The following is a 16900-nucleotide window of genomic DNA, read 5'->3' as shown; positions in this document are numbered from 1 at the left end:
AATCTTTGGGGATAAAAAAAATCCCCGGAGACTCACCCCCATGCCCACCACAGCCCCAACAGTGTTATCCATTCACAAGGAAATGATGGTCTATTTCCTTGTCAAAAAATGAACTGGATATGAGTCACAAAGTCTATTATTCATCATTTTTTTGGATATCATAGCATATCAAAATAACTTTGCATTGTAGCAAAATTGCAATCTAAATTTTGCTTGTAGGAAAACCTTTGGCACCAGGTTCGCCTCTTTTTTGTGAGAACCATGAAAGAGTTGGTATAGGAGTGTGTAAAGACCTAGTCAAACCAAACCAATTCTGGATCGTCTCCCTAGGGGGGAAGCACTCACCTGATGACTATTAACCACGAATTACAGTGGGACCATAGGGTTAGGGTGATAGAGTTTATTATTTTAAAAAGATATTTTATTATTTTTTACTTGTGGGTCTCACATAATTTATGGTTGTAACTAGGGGTGTAAATGGATAACCGAAATCCGCATCCATTTAGGGGTATCCGAATTTGTCCGATTATTAATAGGATGCGGATATGGTATACCCCTTTCTTACCGAATATTATCCGTCCGATAAAATTATCCGATTAAGTTACTTATTTAGATTTATTATTCTTATTTTTATAAATTTTACCTATTTTGTTCGCGGCTGCGCGGATATCCATCCACGCAACCGTCAGAACATGACACGTTAGTGTGGAAAAAATGAATGGTTTAGATCGTTTAAATAGATTTTTATATTTAAAATGTTTAACATATTACAATTATTCGTCCCTAGAAGTATTTAAATTTACAAAAGCCAGTCCCTGCTCATCTCAATGAAAACAGAATCCTAAACTTCATCTGGCCATACAAGCTCCTCTAACCCTACATCATTGACCTTGGCTTCGCCGGAAACCACCGATGGGCTTCTATGGGCATCCTTGCCGCTCCCTCCGTTGCGGGCAATAACAAAGGTGCTTATTGAGTGAGAGGATGAATCGAACCTCCTTGGATGGGGGTTTTCGATGATTCGTTCTGAATCGTCCAGTGTTGTGAGCGAATTTTAGAAATGGACCTCTGAGGTGGATTGGGGGGAGAAGATGGTTTACTAATTTATGAAATCAAAACCCTCAACTTGCAAATCCGTCTCTTCTCCTCTTTCCTCTTTAAAATCCTAAAATCTGTCTCTTCTCCTCTTCCCTCTTTAATCCTATGTTTTCACTGGAGAAAGGAGGTTGGCGAAGCATGGAGAACAAGTCAGGCATTTCAAGGATCCGAATCTGTTAGCTCCATGGAGCTATTATTTTTTTTTTTTTCCCAAAAATCATAACAAAGCAAAAACTATAGCACAACTCAAGCGTTTCGATCACTAGGATCATTTTTCAATTTCATTAAGAAGATTCATTATGGTTCATTGACAATTTTTTTTTCATTTTTGCTGTGGTTAGGAGAGGGGCAATCTCTTCTAGATTGTCATTGGAGTAGTCATCGTTGGGATAATAGACATCATCGACGCCAAACTGCATCTCTTTGTGCTCCTCTTTGTCTTCATAGTCTTGCCAATCTTGATAATCTCAAGTACCTAACGATTCAAAACAATGATCGCCGACAAACCCACAAATTTGGAACCCCTTTGTTGTGATTGACAGCTTCCAAGCAATGGAACGATGATCCGTGGAACATCGAATGATTTTTCTTTGTGGGTACCCTTGGCTCTGTCTTTGGATTTGGAAATTGGGTGGCTATGGCAGCCATTGCATTTGGGTTTACCGCACTTCCAAAGCACACTTCTGATATCCGAAACTGAGTTCATCTCTGATTTCAACTGTGAAATCTTGGTTTTGGAAAAAGAAAAATGAGATGGAGGGGTTAGACTTTCTCATGCTATTGTATATGTTGGAGGAGTTAGACTTGTATGGCCGGATGAAGTTTAGGATTCAGTTTTCATCGAGATGAGCAGGGATTGGCTTTTGTAAATCTAAAATATTTGAAGGATAAAGAATTGTAATATGTTAAATATTTTAAATATAAAATTCTATTTAGAGAATCCAAACCGTTCTTTTTTACTTGCTGACGTGTCAACTTCTGACGGCTGCGCGGATGGATATCCGCGCAACCGCCAACAAAAATCCTGATATGTGACTATTTTTCTAAATTTTCTACTAAAATAGCTACCAAAGTTGTTAAATTTCTTAAATTTCAAACTTATCCCTCACAGATAAAAAGGTAAAGATGTAAATATGTAGTTGAAAACTTGTATTCAATATATATTCATGCCCATTTAGAAGAATCTACTTAAGAAAATAATTATCCGATTATCATCCGAATCCGACAGAATCCGTCCGAAAACTGATAGGATATTATCCGGTCCGAATATAATAAAATGCGAATATGGATATACCACTATCTGATCTGAATCCGGTCCGTTTACACCTCTAGTTGTAACACCGTAGAGAGCACAGTCAGGGGAGATGATCCACACTCCCCGCCCAAACCACCTTTAGCCCCAACAAGGTGGGATTAAGATTTAAGGCTAAGGCGCTAAGCCGGCCCAGCCGGGCTCGTTGAAACCCCTAGAGGAAGTTGGAACTTAGATGTCCTTCGGTTCTTCCATGGCATCGTCGTCTTCTTCTTCTTCGAAGGTTGCATGGCTTTGGTGCTTAGAAGCTCTTGCAGACTTGAAGCCTGTAAACGCAACTCTTCTATGCGGTACGTATTGATGGCAGTTATATTCTAGTGCTTTGTGGACCATTTTTTCTTTCCCGTCTTCAAAAGTTTTGAACCTGAAGGTTAAAGTTTGAGATTCACATTTTATTCGGTCTGCAGATTTCGCTAGAAGAGTTTCAGAATTATCCAACCAATCGAGTGAAACTGCTCGGGAAAAGGCGTCTCTTTCGTGCTTGGAAAAGTGGCTTAGCTTGAATAGTTCGTCGGATGCAGGGGTTGCATCTTTGACGTCGGGAATTGGTTTCGAGGGCTCTGATGGTGTGACCGGAAAAAAAAATTGCGAAGAGGTTCTTCGTCTTGTTTTGAACAAGGTATGGAATTTTCATGTCTCCAAGTTCTCAGTTTGTTCTGAATGTTGTGAATTCCCTCGCCCTTTTTTATCAGTTGAATTGCATTTTGTAAAATCTGAGGGTGTTTGAAGTGTTCTGGGTTCGATTGGTCTATTAGAGAAAAGAGTTGTTCTAAATGTATGACAATTTGGTGTTTAGGTCAACTTGATTTGGGTTTCGATTTCCTTCATTTAATGGAAGTAAGTAGAAAAAGGTGTGGGAGTAAGACTATCCACTTGATGACGAAATATATTGGGGAAATAACCAAATTCTTTAGAACGGCATGTTATCAATTTTCAATTGATTCTTTGCACGCACCACATACTGTTTTTCCATCAGAATGATCTTTGTAATGTCTTGAAGAAGTTCTTCTCCGTTATTCTCAAGGATGATTCAGTCATACATTGGTTTAATCATTTTGATCAGGCAGAAATTTCAGAATTGCTGAAGCAGGAGGTTCACCAGTTTATTCTCCATAAAAGAGAGAGCATGGGTGGATGTGCTTTAAAACAGGTTATCTCCTTTTCGGCTTGTGTATTTCCGTCCAAATGATTTTATTTTACACAAAGTTTCTTCTTTATAATCAGATGAAGGATGCAATTCTCGATGGTACTCTTCCAATTTCAACACCTGTGTTGAAAAGGAAATATTTGGCCATAGGAAGTGAAAGTCGGAGTATAGGTCATGCCATTGAGGGTAGTTCCACTGAACCTGCAATGATAAATTATGATGGTGATAATAAAAGTGGGACACCAGCAGAAAATTCAGTTCATGTACTTTCTCGAAAGAATGGAGAAGAGCTATTGCAAGAGGGACAGGAGTGGAACAAGAGCAAATTGGACCAAGAAAATCAAAATAATATTGGAACTACAGCTGATAGGAGTCAATCTTTTGAACCCGTTATGACCCACCAGAATACTAGTGATTATGAAATCCAAGCACTACAGGATTATAGGGTTTCTGATGGGAATGGGAATGAACTCTTGCAAGGACAGCCTCCTGGTGGTAATGTTGGATCTTCTCAAAAGAATGTAACAAATGAAAGGTCAGTTGAAGGGCATCTTTGTCTTGATGATGATCATCATGTGGATGGGAGCCGCACAAATTGTCTGAAGGATCAGGGACACCTATCATCAGATGTTAAGTTGGAAGCTGTGATCCATGGAGTTGGAAATGAAATCTTGAAAGGAGATCCTTCTGAAAGTGTTATGAAGTCTGTTAAAAGGAGAAGGAGCAGCCTTCCGAAGGAAGCATTGATTAATGATTTGGGCAAAAGCAGGATACATACAGATGTCAATCCAACCAACTATGTTCAACTTCAATCTAGCCTAGAGGGATCTGGGATTTGTGGGAATGGTACTGAGGATCCCCCCTCGAAGAGGCCTAAGAATGTAAATTTTAATTGTGAAATCCAGCATAATATATCATCTAACGATAAAGAATCATTATCTTCAGGACTAGTTGTGTCCCAGCAAAACCGTTTGGATAATGCTATACATAATAAGGAAATATCGTTATTGCATGTACATGAATCCAAGAAAAATGTTTCAAATGAAACTGATGACAGAAACAAGGGATGTGACAAAAGAGAGTCATCAAGCAAGAATATTGAGCACCTGAATAAAAACCTATCATCGAATTCGACTGATGCAGAGATCATTGCTGCCAAGAAGCATAGGTCTTTGAATTTCCGAAGCATGTATGACCATGATTCTCAGGCAGTATTGTGTGAGAACTCTCAAAGGATATGTTGCCAGTGTAGTGAAGGTGGCAAATTGTTAACTTGCAGTATTAATTACTGCCAGTTGGTGGTTCATGATAGTTGCTTAGGATCACCAGCTAGTTTTGATGATAAAGGTAACTTCCAGTGTCCATTTTGTTCTTATGAAAGGGCAATGACTGCCTATCTTGATTCAAAGAAGAAGGCTGCCCAGGCAAGGGAATGTCTTGCTAGATTCACTGGTGTTGTGAAGACTAAATCTTGGAGTATTAGTCATGAACCCCAGCATAAAACAATCACTTATGCTGAGCAGCCTGATAAGAATCATTATAATAAGGAGCAGAATGAGATTATTTCTAATCAATTAGTGCAGGTGGTGGAGCATCAGAAAGAAGCTGAAGATGCTGGTGAGCTTCCACAATGGCATCTTTCTGGCACAGAACCAGAAACATCTATAGTTGCTGAGAGAAATGATGTTGTCCTAACTGGGAAAGATCCAAAACCAGTAGTTGTCCAGCAAACTACAGGTGCAGGGGAAGATCAACGGCCTACAGAGCCTGTGAATTTATGCTGTGATGATGGGTTGCCCTTGAGAGAAGGAAATACATTTACAATCACTGAGAAACCTTCAGAGCCTGTGAATTTATGCTGTAATGATGATTTGCCCCTGAGAGAAGATTCAGTAGCTTCAGAAAGAGGGAATGCAAATATGCCTGAAGAGCCTCGACCCATCAGTCAGGAGGAAGAGGAAAAGAAACAGGAATCTTCTTGCAATGAGGGTGTCTCAGCTGATTTGCGTTGCATGAGAAGAACTGTTTCAGAAAGTGACAAACCTGCTGGACTTGGAAACTTGAATCCAATGTTGCAACAGAAAACTCTTGATCCCGTGTTAGGACCCTCATTTCAGCCAACTGTCACCCCGACAGAAACTTCAGAGAATGGAAATGCTTTGCAGCCTTCATCTCAGCTAATTGCCACTGCAAAAGAAACTCCTAAGAATGATAATGCTTTGGAACCCTCATCTCAGCCAATTGTCACTGCAAAGGGAACCTCTGAGAATGAAAATGATGATAATAGTGTTTCCTCTGAGAACTCTAGTAGATCCCGAAGGCCAGCCATACGTCGGTAAGTTGTTGATTTTTGGAGGCACTTAAAGAAGATCAATATCTTTCTTATAGTCTGTCGATCAATTCCAATCAACTGATGTTTCTTCCTACCTTTTGCGACTCAATATTCACAACATTATGGAAGCTAAAGATCTTGACCATATTTCTTGGAAGCTGGCTAACATTTTTGCTCACTGCAGGTCTTTTCCTGTGTTAGCTTCAAGGAGAAGGAAAGTTCCTTGGACAGAGGAAGAGGTTAAAATTCTAGAGGTAAGAGACTGACTTTTTAATATAGTTCTGATCATTTCATTGCCACATCTGTTCTGCTGGTCTTTTGGTTTTACTTCAGATTAGATCTAGTAATTCTTTTTTTCTTCCCGTATTCTTAGAGCTTGTCAATTCTTTTCATTTTTTATGGCCCTGCTTATTGCTTTTCATCTTCTTATGAAATTAAAAGTTCGGATTTTGGTTATGAATTAGGGTTTGGCAGGATATGTACCAATTTCCCCCCCACTAATCTGAGGAGCTCAGGATAAAGCTATAGCTGAGTTTAGTTGTTGACTAGTGTTTATCAGACCTGTCTTGTGGCTTATTTGTTATTTGTTATCTTTGCAGGAAGGAGTGCTGAAATTTTCAGTGGTGATTCTAGAAAAATGCCATGGAAGATTATACTGGAATTTGGTCGCCATGTGTTTCAAAGTAGCCGTAACACAGTTGACCTTAAGGATAAATGGAGGAACATTTGCACCAAACGAGATCCAAGACCTAATTGAAAGTAAGTAGACTAATTTTTCACTTGATGTGCTTGTGTGAAGACTCTTATCAATAAGCTTTCCTTGAAGTTGTTCTGTTTGTAAAGTTCATCTTAGATGAGTTTATTCATGTTTTAAATATGTACTTAGCCCTATTAGGCATTTGTCCAAGTGGAATGTGTATATATCCATTGTGGTAGCATTGTTGTTGAATTTTCTAGTATGTTTTAAACTTAACCCAATTAGGCATTTGTCCAATTGGAATGTGTATACATCCATTCTGGTAGCATTGTTGTTAAATATACTAGTGATATTAGCTTTTTCTTTTTAATGGGTATTCAACCTATTCTACTAATTCACAAAGCAACAGTTGAGAGCTGAGGAGAATGGTTCAGTGGCTTTCACTTGATGTTAACAGAATGAAGATATGCAATTGAAGAAAATACTACAAGTGACCTGTGTCCTGCATTTCTTTATAAATAGATCAAGACTTGGTGTTGGATGCTTGAGATTTGAGAGATCTAGATGTTTTCAGATGACATCTCTAGACTTTGTTTTCTGTCCTCACTTTTTAAGGGAAGGAAACTATTAGCTTCTTGACAAGGCACAATCAAGTGATTTTCTAGTGGAAATTGTCTTCTCTAATTGAGACTTGATTATGTATTACTATTTCTGCCCTGTAAAAATTCTTAAACTCTTCCCAGGTGGAATTCTTTCACTGTTATTATAGTACTGTGTTAAAGTTTGAATTAATTCAGTACGGAAAATACCATTTCTTAATTTTCAAGGAAACTAATTTGTTTGAAATCCTAAAGTGCTCTTGTTCTTTTGGCATTCTGTGTTAGTGAATCTGTTTAAATTTTGAATTACAGGCCCCAAACTATCTGATTGACAATGCACAGCTGCTCATCTCCATCCAGTGGCTGAGAATGTAGTCCTGGACATGATCATGTATAATGTACAGCTTTTCTTCTCCATCTAACAGTTCAAAACAAAATTTTACAGGAAATACACTTGAGAATGACTTGCTTATGAAATGAAATTGATTGAAAAATGCTGGACATAATTTTTGGGGAGGGTTGAAATAATAAAATCTTTGATTTCCTTTCTGAAAGCAAATAATTCAATATGAAAATTTGAAAATTCTGTCTTTGCCAATATTTTGAATTTAGAAATTAAGATGGACAACATTTTTACTTCTGGAATTTTTTGGAAAATAAATGTGTGATTCTTGTACAAATCTAAATTTTACCTTTTGATGATTTTCAACGGTTAATTATAAACGAAAGTCTGATGTTAAAATTAAAATCATCAATACTAACCAGATGATCCTCTTAAGGGGAAATTTTCTAGATAGTCAGATTTTAAAAATTTTACCTATTTTTAAAGTAGTTTTATTCAAATGGATTTTATTTTATAAAGTAATTACCAAATTTTAAATTTTATGATAATTTTTATTTACTCAATTAATATTCTACCATGAACTATCCAAATTATCTTCAAGTCTTTCATTGTAAATGATTCACTAAAACGAATGATAAGAGGATTGAGAGTTACAAAAAACAAGATCTTGTCAGCCCTAGAATTGCCAAGAGACTGAAGGAATTGATAAGTATTTTTTACAAGTTTTTATATAAAAAATTTGAGGGTCATTTGGATAGTTCATAATAGAATATTAGGTTGGCAGAAAAAATTATCAAAAATTTTGGAACTTGATAATCATTTTCAAAAATAATATTCATTTAAATTTTATTTTTTTATACTATTTGATTAAATAAATCTTTTTTAAAATTTGACTATTTGAGAAATTTTCCCCCATATTCAATGTTAATTTTACTTTTAAGAGGGCTCTTGCAATGTCTTGGAAGAAGCCGCCTCTTGGGTGGATGTCAACTTGTTGTGATGGTTCCGTGAAGAATGAGATGGACGGGCTATGGCACTATAGGCAGGACTCGCAAGGTTGATGTATTTTTGCTATTTTCAGTTCCTTAGTGGAGGGCAATATTCTTTTGATGGAACTACATGCTATTAGAAAGGGACTGCTACAAGCTATCCAGTTACACATTCCCCGAGTGATTATCTTCACACTCTGCTACAGCAGTGGCGATGGTGTTGAGGAAGTCATCAGTTTCATGGAAGGTGGTAAACATTGTGGAAGACATCAGAGTGATGGCGTCGCAATTTCAAGGGTGTTTATTCGAGCATAATTTTCAGGAGGTCAATACTTGAACTAATTTTTTGGCTGAATTTCTTTTCGTGCCAGGGGAAGTGGTCTTTGATTGTAACCTTCTTCCGCCCAGATTGACTAAACTTGTTTATAGGGATGCCTCTGGCAGAACTTATTAATGTCTGTAATCTCATATATAGTCTCTTCTTTTATTAATATTATCAGTTACTTTTTCCAAAAATTTTCCCTCATATTCGCTTCATTAGAAGATAAAAAACAAAAACAAGAACTTCTTGATAAGATTTCTTTAATATTTTTCCCAATACTGACAGTAACCGAGCAAGTTGGATCTCAACTTGTGAATCTAAATATTGATGTGTGATTTCAAAATTTTGATTCACTTTTCAAAATAGTATAAACATGTCTTTTAAAAGTTTCTAAAAACATTTTCATGATGTTCTTTCAAACAAGTCAAAATCTACATAATTATCATGTAGGCATATAGCTTTGTAGAACGTATACATGGCTATAAAATTTTGATATTATAAATTTCAAATCTATACCCTAAAAATATATTAAAAATTTTTAATAAAGAACATTTGAAAAAGAATCACTATTATTTGCAAGGGAGGGTGATGTAAGCTTATAAGAACCATTATTTAACTTTTCAATCCACAACTTCGTATACCATTTTCTTCCTCAAATAATGTTCAACCGTTATCATGTTGCTTTTGACCCTTATGATATTAATTAAAAGTTTTTTTTTTTGGTAAAAAATAATCAAACATATAATAGATAAAGATATAGATTTGGTTTATAGTTTATCATCAATAGATACACTTTGTATTATAAATAAAGGATTGTCTATGTGCCAACATATCATGTTTAGATAATTGAAATAGAAAAGGACAGAGACCAATACATGATGGTTCATGAGGTTGAAATGAGTCACAAAGCTTGAAATTGGGCATTTCTAGAGGTTTCTTAGAGGGGTTTTTCTCCACCTACCATATGTTAGGATTTGGATAAAATTTAAGGTTGAAGGTTGGTGTGTTGCTCAATTATGTACTTCTAAAGCACATTAAGTAGCAATTGTTATACTCGAAAGGATGAATATCGAAGACATTTTAAATATATACTACATAGTGGATTGAACAGTGCATCGGACTTGAGAAGACACTAAAGAATCGAAACCCTTTTTGGCAAAGTTTATAGGGTCATCAATCGTTTTAGGTCTTTTAGTCTAATGTTTTAGAATAATCTTGTACTAACGAAATTTAGAGCACGGCAGCACCCGTCGGTTCCATTTGCATTTAAAAGTCTAAATATCGTACTTCTCAATCTCAAGTATAAAATGGTTATATCTATGTACTTTATACTTGACAAAGCGAAGCAAAGAAGGTTAGATGTTATTGTCATTTGCTATTTACACATTTTAGTCACAAAAAAGTTTTTGAGCAAGCATGAGAAGGTAAAACTAACTGTTAATGACTAAAATAGTCATTCTACCCTGACCGGTCCGACCATCGTGTCAAGAGTACCCGATCAGGATAAACTTCTATCATCTGCCAACTTCCTAGAAAGGATAAGTCAGGTAAAAGACTCTTTTTAGAGTTACTTTCCTAACACAACTCTTCTTAGAGTTATATTCGGAGTCTAACTCTTATATCTAAAGCTATATAAGCACCTCAGGTAGGCTTTATGTAGTAAGTATTCATACTCTGTGTGATCAATTACTTGAATTTCTATTGAGTAGTTGAAATCATATTATTGGTACTGACTTGCTCGTCGGAGACATACCTCGACCCCCAAAGTCGAGCTCGTATTTTGTAGGTTCGTGACAAGGAAGGACGAGCGAGATTCCGTATCAAGACTAACATTATCTCTCGCTTTCTTATTTAGAGGGAAAAGAAGGTTGTGATTTAATTGTTTCACTTATGTAATAAGCCCGACTAGATTAAAGAATGGTTTAGAAACTCGTAACTTCTTACAATAATTCAATTCAAATTTTATATTTATGAAACGTAATCCACCTATTCGACAAATGATTTAGCTACGTGAATTTTATTGCCGTGTTTCTTGTGACAATTGATGTCCAGACTTATCTCCCTTTACTTTGCTTTCAGTTTTTGTATATTCTATAATATTTTTCATACATCATAGGGTTGTAGATATTTTAAGTATTTTTCATTCACGTAACTCATATTAATAGATTCTTCTTATTGACATCAATCAATAAAAATAATTTATAGTTTTATATTTTTTTATTTTACATAAAAAAAATTAATAACACTAGATACTCTTGTTTTATAAATGTAGTGACAAATAACATATTTTTTGTCAAATATTTCTTCTTCTTTTATAGGATTATAGGTTCATCTGGGTCAACTTGCATACACATTGACTACATCTTCAGAGGAGACTTTAATATTAATATGTTGTTTCGTAAATGTCTTATCTGCAATCTCTCTATGAAAAAATATGAATCTTTTCACTCTACCAATAAATAATACAATTAAATACAATTTTTTTTGGGCAGAAGAAAAATAATAATAATCTTTGAAAAATAAAATATGATGCAATAAGGTTATTATAGCCCTCTAATGGTTTGAGGAATCTGGATCCTCACCCCGTCGGGGTAGCACTGAGTGCTCCCCGACGGGTTCCTGACTACACAAAACGTGGGGTCCACGGATAAAATTTAATTTTTTTTTGTGTTTTTCCAAAAAGTGTTTTTCACCGTGGGCCCCACTGCTTTGTGTGGTCAAAAACCGTCGGAGGAGCTGATCCGGACTCGGTTTGAGTGGCCAAATTGGCAAATAAACAAATAAAAAAATAAAAAATAAAATAACTTATGTGGTTGGTTCGACCACATATTCCACGTGGGCTACCTCTTCCATCACGTGACCGATCTCAATAGTTTAGAATCTGCACGTGGCATCCACGTGGACAGTGTGGGCCCCACACAACCGCCCAAAAAGTTTTGTAACTTGCCCAAAACACCCAATTTCGATGGCCGTTCTTGTTCGCCTCCACTATTTTTTTGCTTCTTTCTCTTTTCTGGAATCACTTTTTGCCTTTATTTTGGCCCTTTTTTTCTTCCAACAGACCTATTTGACCGATTAATTGAAAAAAGTGATTATTATAAATAAGGCAATAAATAGTTTTTAAAAAATTTAAATTAAAAGGAGAGAGAGAAACTTTTTAAGCACCAGAACAAGTAGTAGAGCTGAGCCGAGCCGAGCCGCCCGTTGGGTCCACTAGTCTCGCTCGCGTCTCTCTGAGTCTCTGTTTCCGTTCGATGTCCGAAAAGAAAAGAGGAGTTAAAGAGGAGGAGGTCCTCAATTTTAAGTTTAGGTTTTCCTAAAATGGAAAGTTTTTATGACGTCAGCAGACTTGGAACCGTATGCTGACGTGTCTACGAAGACTGGAGAAGAGAAGACCGTTGCTTCCAATCACCTACGAGGCTACGACACTCATAGGAGGAGGAGGCTGTACCACAAGATAGGTGTGTGTGTGTGTGATGTGTGAAATGTGAAAAGTCCAAAAACGGCATCCGGTGGTGTCACCTCCAAAGAGAATGGTTGCCACGTCAACTGTGGCCCCACTCTAACGAAAACAGACACGGCATGTGGGTCCCACCAACAAAAGAAGTTAAAATAAGAAAATTGCAGCAGTTTTTTTTTTTCTTCTTTTAATTTATGGCTTTCGGATAGTCAATTCCCAAATTCTCAAATCAAAATTGAATCTCGACTGTTAAATTTCAATGATCGATATCGAAATTTCAATCCGACAGTAGACTCGACCGTCCTGACAAAGTATTCTTAAAAAGATAATACTATCAATATACAGTGTTATCTTACAACAGACTATCTTTAAGTCCCAATAACGGTCACTTCTTCAAGAGTACGACATTGTGGTGAGATTCAAAACTTTCTTACGTATAAGAATGTCTATAAGGATTCCCCTGCTCATCATTCAAAAGTAAATGCACCATAAATAAGCAAAGGACTCAAGTATGTCTATCTTGAGCCGTAGGAACAAAAAGCTTCGGTTCCTTATTAGAAGCTATGTTACATGGTCTCATGCATAGCTAGAACTTTTGCTCTAGCTTAAGTTTTCTTATTGATGAAATTTGGTCAAACTATTGTGACTTATTAACTCTCATTCCTAAGCACTCCAAACTAACTTGACCTATTAAGTTAGTCTCGATTTTACTTTTCATAGCTAAGAATTCAATCGGTATTAAGTTTAGGAGCATTCCAGTGAACTAATGTAATATATCGTCAAACGGTCTGTTGTGGTCGAGCATTTCGAGTGAAACTTCTTCCACCTGATTCCTTCCTCCCTTTTAGTCAATGCATTTGACCACAGAGGTCTGTGGGTGATACATACAATAAGTTGGTTCCATGGATCCTACATGGGTCTTGTATTATATACCTAAGAGAGAGGATTTCTACCTGAAAAATGGGATTTTCTTTACCAAGAAAGGTAAGAACATTTTTACCCATAGTTCTATACTTCTATCTAAATAAGATTATTAAAAAAAGCTTACCAAAAACAAACAAAAGATAATTAAAAAATAATTTGTGAAGAAGATGGGGTTGGTTCAGGTGTTTGCGTTTAAAATAGGGTTCTCTTCTCTCTCTCTCTGTCTCTCTCTCTAAATATCCTTGGGTAGAAAACTCGTCCATGCGAGGAAATATCTTACTTTCTCTCTCTAAAACTCTCTCTTCACTTCTCTTCCCGTTGCTGTGACTGTGAGGCTTTTTCCAGAAGGGTTTCTCTCGCACCGATCGCGTTGGTTTTGGGGCCATTTTTTTCAAAAAAGGCTTACAGATCCATCATTATCTCTCTCTCTCTCTCTCTCTAACACTCATTCTCGCCTTCCTTCTCTCTTCCTACCTGCTAAACCCACAAAACGTCATTTCATCTGACTGTATCGCTCACTTCCTTTCTGTCTCTCTCTCTCTCGTATAAATCTCTCCTGCTTTTGTAATCTGGGAATCATCTCTTCTGCAGATACGATTTGTGGTAAATCCGCCGTTTAATCATGTTCTCTCCCTAATTCCTTGTCGTGTCTGGTGTTTTTCCGGCTATAGCTGCCGGAGAATGGCATATATGTGTGCCGACAGTGGAAATCTAATGGCGATCGCTCAGCAAGTCATCAAGCAGAAACAACAGCAACAGCAGCAGCAGCAGCAACATCATCAACAACAACAGCAGCAAATCCTCGGAGTCAACACTTTCTCTTTAAACCCATGGAGTGGTGGTGGCACACATCAACCCATCTCTGCTACTACTTCTTACGGCTACACACTCAACCATGGCGGATTCTCAGACCCATTTCCGGCGAACACCGATGCTGGAGATGCAGTTCTATCGTTTCCTCAGTTGGAAGAGCCTCATCCTTCTGGGTTCAGATTCTCCGATTTGGGTGGCACTGCAACTGGTGATTTCGACTCCGACGAGTGGATGGAGAGTCTAATGGGCGGCGGAGAGTCGACGGAAAGTTCAGAGCTTCCATCCGGCTGCGAAACGTGGCGGAACAACTCCGAGTTCGCGATTTACGGTACCGATCCCTTTCTTTCTAGTTCTAATCGACTCAATCTCTCTTCATCTCCTCCATCCGATCTCAATCGGCTTATCTTCTCCGACAGCCAGAAAAACCCTTCTTCTCTGCAACCTCAGTTACCTACTTGGACCTCATCGTCACCTCCGCCGCCACTGACAGAACCACCACCGCCAGCTTCCGTTGATCGTTCCCCTTCACCAGACAAGCTTCTCCCACAACCCCACCTTAAAAACGCAGCTACCAGTATAGGAGCTCAATCACTAGAAGCCGAATCCTCCTCACCCCTACTGAAATCCCTACTAACTTGTGCTCGTCTCGCCGATTCTGAGCCAGAAAGCGCCGTGAAATCTCTTGTTGAACTCCGTAAGCCGGCGTTCGAACAGGGTAGCCCAACAGAGAGATTGGTATATTACTTCTCAGAAGCTCTTTATAGTCGAGTGTCTTCGAAAACTGGTAAGAGTCTTCCTACGTTTGAAACGTCTCCCGAGGATTTCACGCTCTGTTACAAAGCTTTAAACGATGCTTGCCCTTACTCGAAGTTCGCCCATTTGACTGCAAATCAAGCAATTCTTGAAGCAACCGAGTCAGCCACCCGGATACACATAGTAGACTTCGGAATCGTTCAAGGAGTTCAGTGGGCAGCTCTTCTTCAAGCTCTTGCTACGCGATCCGCCGGAAAACCTTTAAGAATACGAATTTCTGGAATTCCGGCTCCGGCACTTGGGAACTTGACATCGGCATCTTTATATGCAACTGGAAATCGGCTCCGCGATTTTGCAAAGCTTCTTGATCTCAAGTTTGAGTTTGAACCCATCTTGACACCGGTAAATGAGCTGAACCAATCGAGCTTTCGAGTTGAATCCGACGAGGTTTTAGCTGTGAATTTCATGCTTCAGTTGTATAATTTTTTGGACGAGACACCAGAAGCGGTAGAGAGGGCTTTGCGATTGGCAAAATCCCTTAATCCAACTGTGTTGACACTGGGGGAGTACGAAGCAAGCCTGAATCGAATCGATTTTCTGGGTAGGTTTAAGAACGCTTTAAGGTATTACTCTGCTGTTTTCGAATCGCTGGAACCCACCTTGGAGAGAGACTCAACAGAACGACTCCAAATCGAGAGGTTACTGCTTGGGAGGAGAATCGCCAGTGTGGTTGGGCCAGATGAAGGATCAACTAGAAGAGAACGAATGGAGGAGAAAGAGCAGTGGAAGATTTTAATGGAAACCTGTGGTTTTGAATCAGTAGCACTTAGCCATTACGCTGTTAGCCAGGCTAAAATCCTTTTATGGCACTACAATTACAGTCCTCTCTACTCGTTAACTGAGTCACCACCTGGGTTTCTTTCACTTTCCTGGAACGAGATACCCCTCCTCACTGTATCCTCATGGCGTTGATGAGTGCTAACCGAAGAAGATGGATACCTTCTTTGCAGATTCTACCTGGGCTTTTTTCCCCCCTGGTGTGGAGACTTCTGCTTTTAGCAAAGTCTACCATTGGTGTTATTATTAGAAGGATCTAGGCAATTGTTCTGGGAAATCCTCACATAGGTTTCTTGCTTTGGGCATTAGCCATTACTTCGTGTTTGAAGCTTCTTGATCAGAACCATTAGTCTTAATTTTGGCCTTGTTTTTCCTCAATGAGTTACAGATTTCAGTGAGACAATACTGTAGAGAAAAGTTGGTGAAGAGGTCATCTTCTTTGGTCATGTGTACATAATTTTTCAATCTTTCTGTACTTTACCTGTGAAATGAGTTCAAACTGGTTTTAATTTCATCTTTGCTGTTGCCTTCTTTTAATGAGTGGTGTTAAGATGGTTTACATTATTTGCAATTTGGGATCTCCTATCTACTCCGAACTCAAGTAAAATATACCTGAATTGGGAAACCAGTCATTTTCTAACAGGTTCCAAAAATGGCTTCACTCCAGAGTTATGCAGAGTTGGAACTGCAGGAAATTAGATTGAATTGAGAAGCACCTGACACGCAGCTTTCAGCTTTTCCATCTTTTTGTTTGCCTGCCTCTGTAGTTAGTTTTATTTTCATGCTTCACTGGCTTTAATGGCTGCCTTTTGATGATGGCTTATGGCTTCTTGATATATTGTGAATAGGTGTAGCAATTATCTACCAAAAATCAATTTCTTGAATAGGATTTTCTTGTGATGTGGTGTAATTCTTTTCCCCCTTTTTGTTTTTTGTTTTTCTTGTCGGGTTTGGGGGATTTGGGGGGAGGAGAGTAATCTAGAATTTATTTTCCACAACAAAAGGAAAATACAATTAACAGCACAGTAACAAGGTACCCAACCCATAGAATGTGAGCATATAGCCTATATGGGAAGGGTTCCTGTTCTTTTTTTAAGGTGCACCATTAGAATCTCCTTTACAAGACAAGGGATAAAAATGTTTTTTTTGCTTGGATAAGAGAGAGAAATACGCACAGAGGACGTTGGTGTAGGCCGTGTTTAGCTCCTCTCCTTGGAGCGGCTCTCCCAATGAGTTCTATGATTCAATCCGATGGTACATCATTAGGATTACTA

General features: G+C 38.0%; 2 protein-coding genes across 2 annotated transcripts; both read left to right on the top strand.

Annotated features, from left to right (window-relative positions):
- Positions 1–2538: 2538 nt before the first annotated feature.
- LOC149015254 (uncharacterized) lies at positions 2539–7758 on the top strand. The gene is made up of 7 exons (XM_089156926.1): positions 2539–2700; positions 2818–3029; positions 3474–3560; positions 3635–5892; positions 6074–6143; positions 6489–6648; positions 7498–7758. Exons 1-7 carry the CDS (start codon positions 2586–2588, stop codon positions 7515–7517), a joined length of 2922 nt encoding a protein of 973 aa, XP_089013052.1. The 5' UTR covers positions 2539–2585; the 3' UTR covers positions 7518–7758.
- A 5694-nt stretch (positions 7759–13452) lies between these two features.
- Positions 13453–16163, top strand: LOC149015253 (GRAS family transcription factor). The gene has a single exon (XM_089157133.1). It carries the CDS (start codon positions 13905–13907, stop codon positions 15759–15761), a length of 1857 nt encoding a protein of 618 aa, XP_089013259.1. The 5' UTR covers positions 13453–13904; the 3' UTR covers positions 15762–16163.
- The last annotated feature ends 737 nt before the right edge of the window (positions 16164–16900 follow it).

The sequence above is a fragment of the Hakea prostrata genome, chromosome 5, assembly GCF_041222555.1.
Source record: "Hakea prostrata isolate BN-2017 chromosome 5, UWA_Hpros_2, whole genome shotgun sequence".
In the NCBI taxonomy this organism is placed as follows: domain Eukaryota; kingdom Viridiplantae; phylum Streptophyta; class Magnoliopsida; order Proteales; family Proteaceae; genus Hakea; species Hakea prostrata.
Note: the sequence above shows the minus strand (reverse complement) of the source record. Positions and strands in the feature narration are given on the sequence as shown.

Bases quoted from the DNA above. Each gene is read 5' to 3' on its own strand.
- LOC149015254 (XM_089156926.1), top strand. From the start codon at position 2,586: ATGTCCTTCGGTTCTTCCATGGCATCGTCGTCTTCTTCTTCTTCGAAG. The intron at 5,893-6,073 runs GTAAGTTGTTGA...TGCTCACTGCAG, and splicing joins CGAAGGCCAGCCATACGTCG to GTCTTTTCCTGTGTTAGCTT. The intron at 6,649-7,497 runs GTAAGTAGACTA...TTTGAATTACAG, and splicing joins GATCCAAGACCTAATTGAAA to GCCCCAAACTATCTGATTGA.
- LOC149015253 (XM_089157133.1), top strand. From the start codon at position 13,905: ATGGCATATATGTGTGCCGACAGTGGAAATCTAATGGCGATCGCTCAG.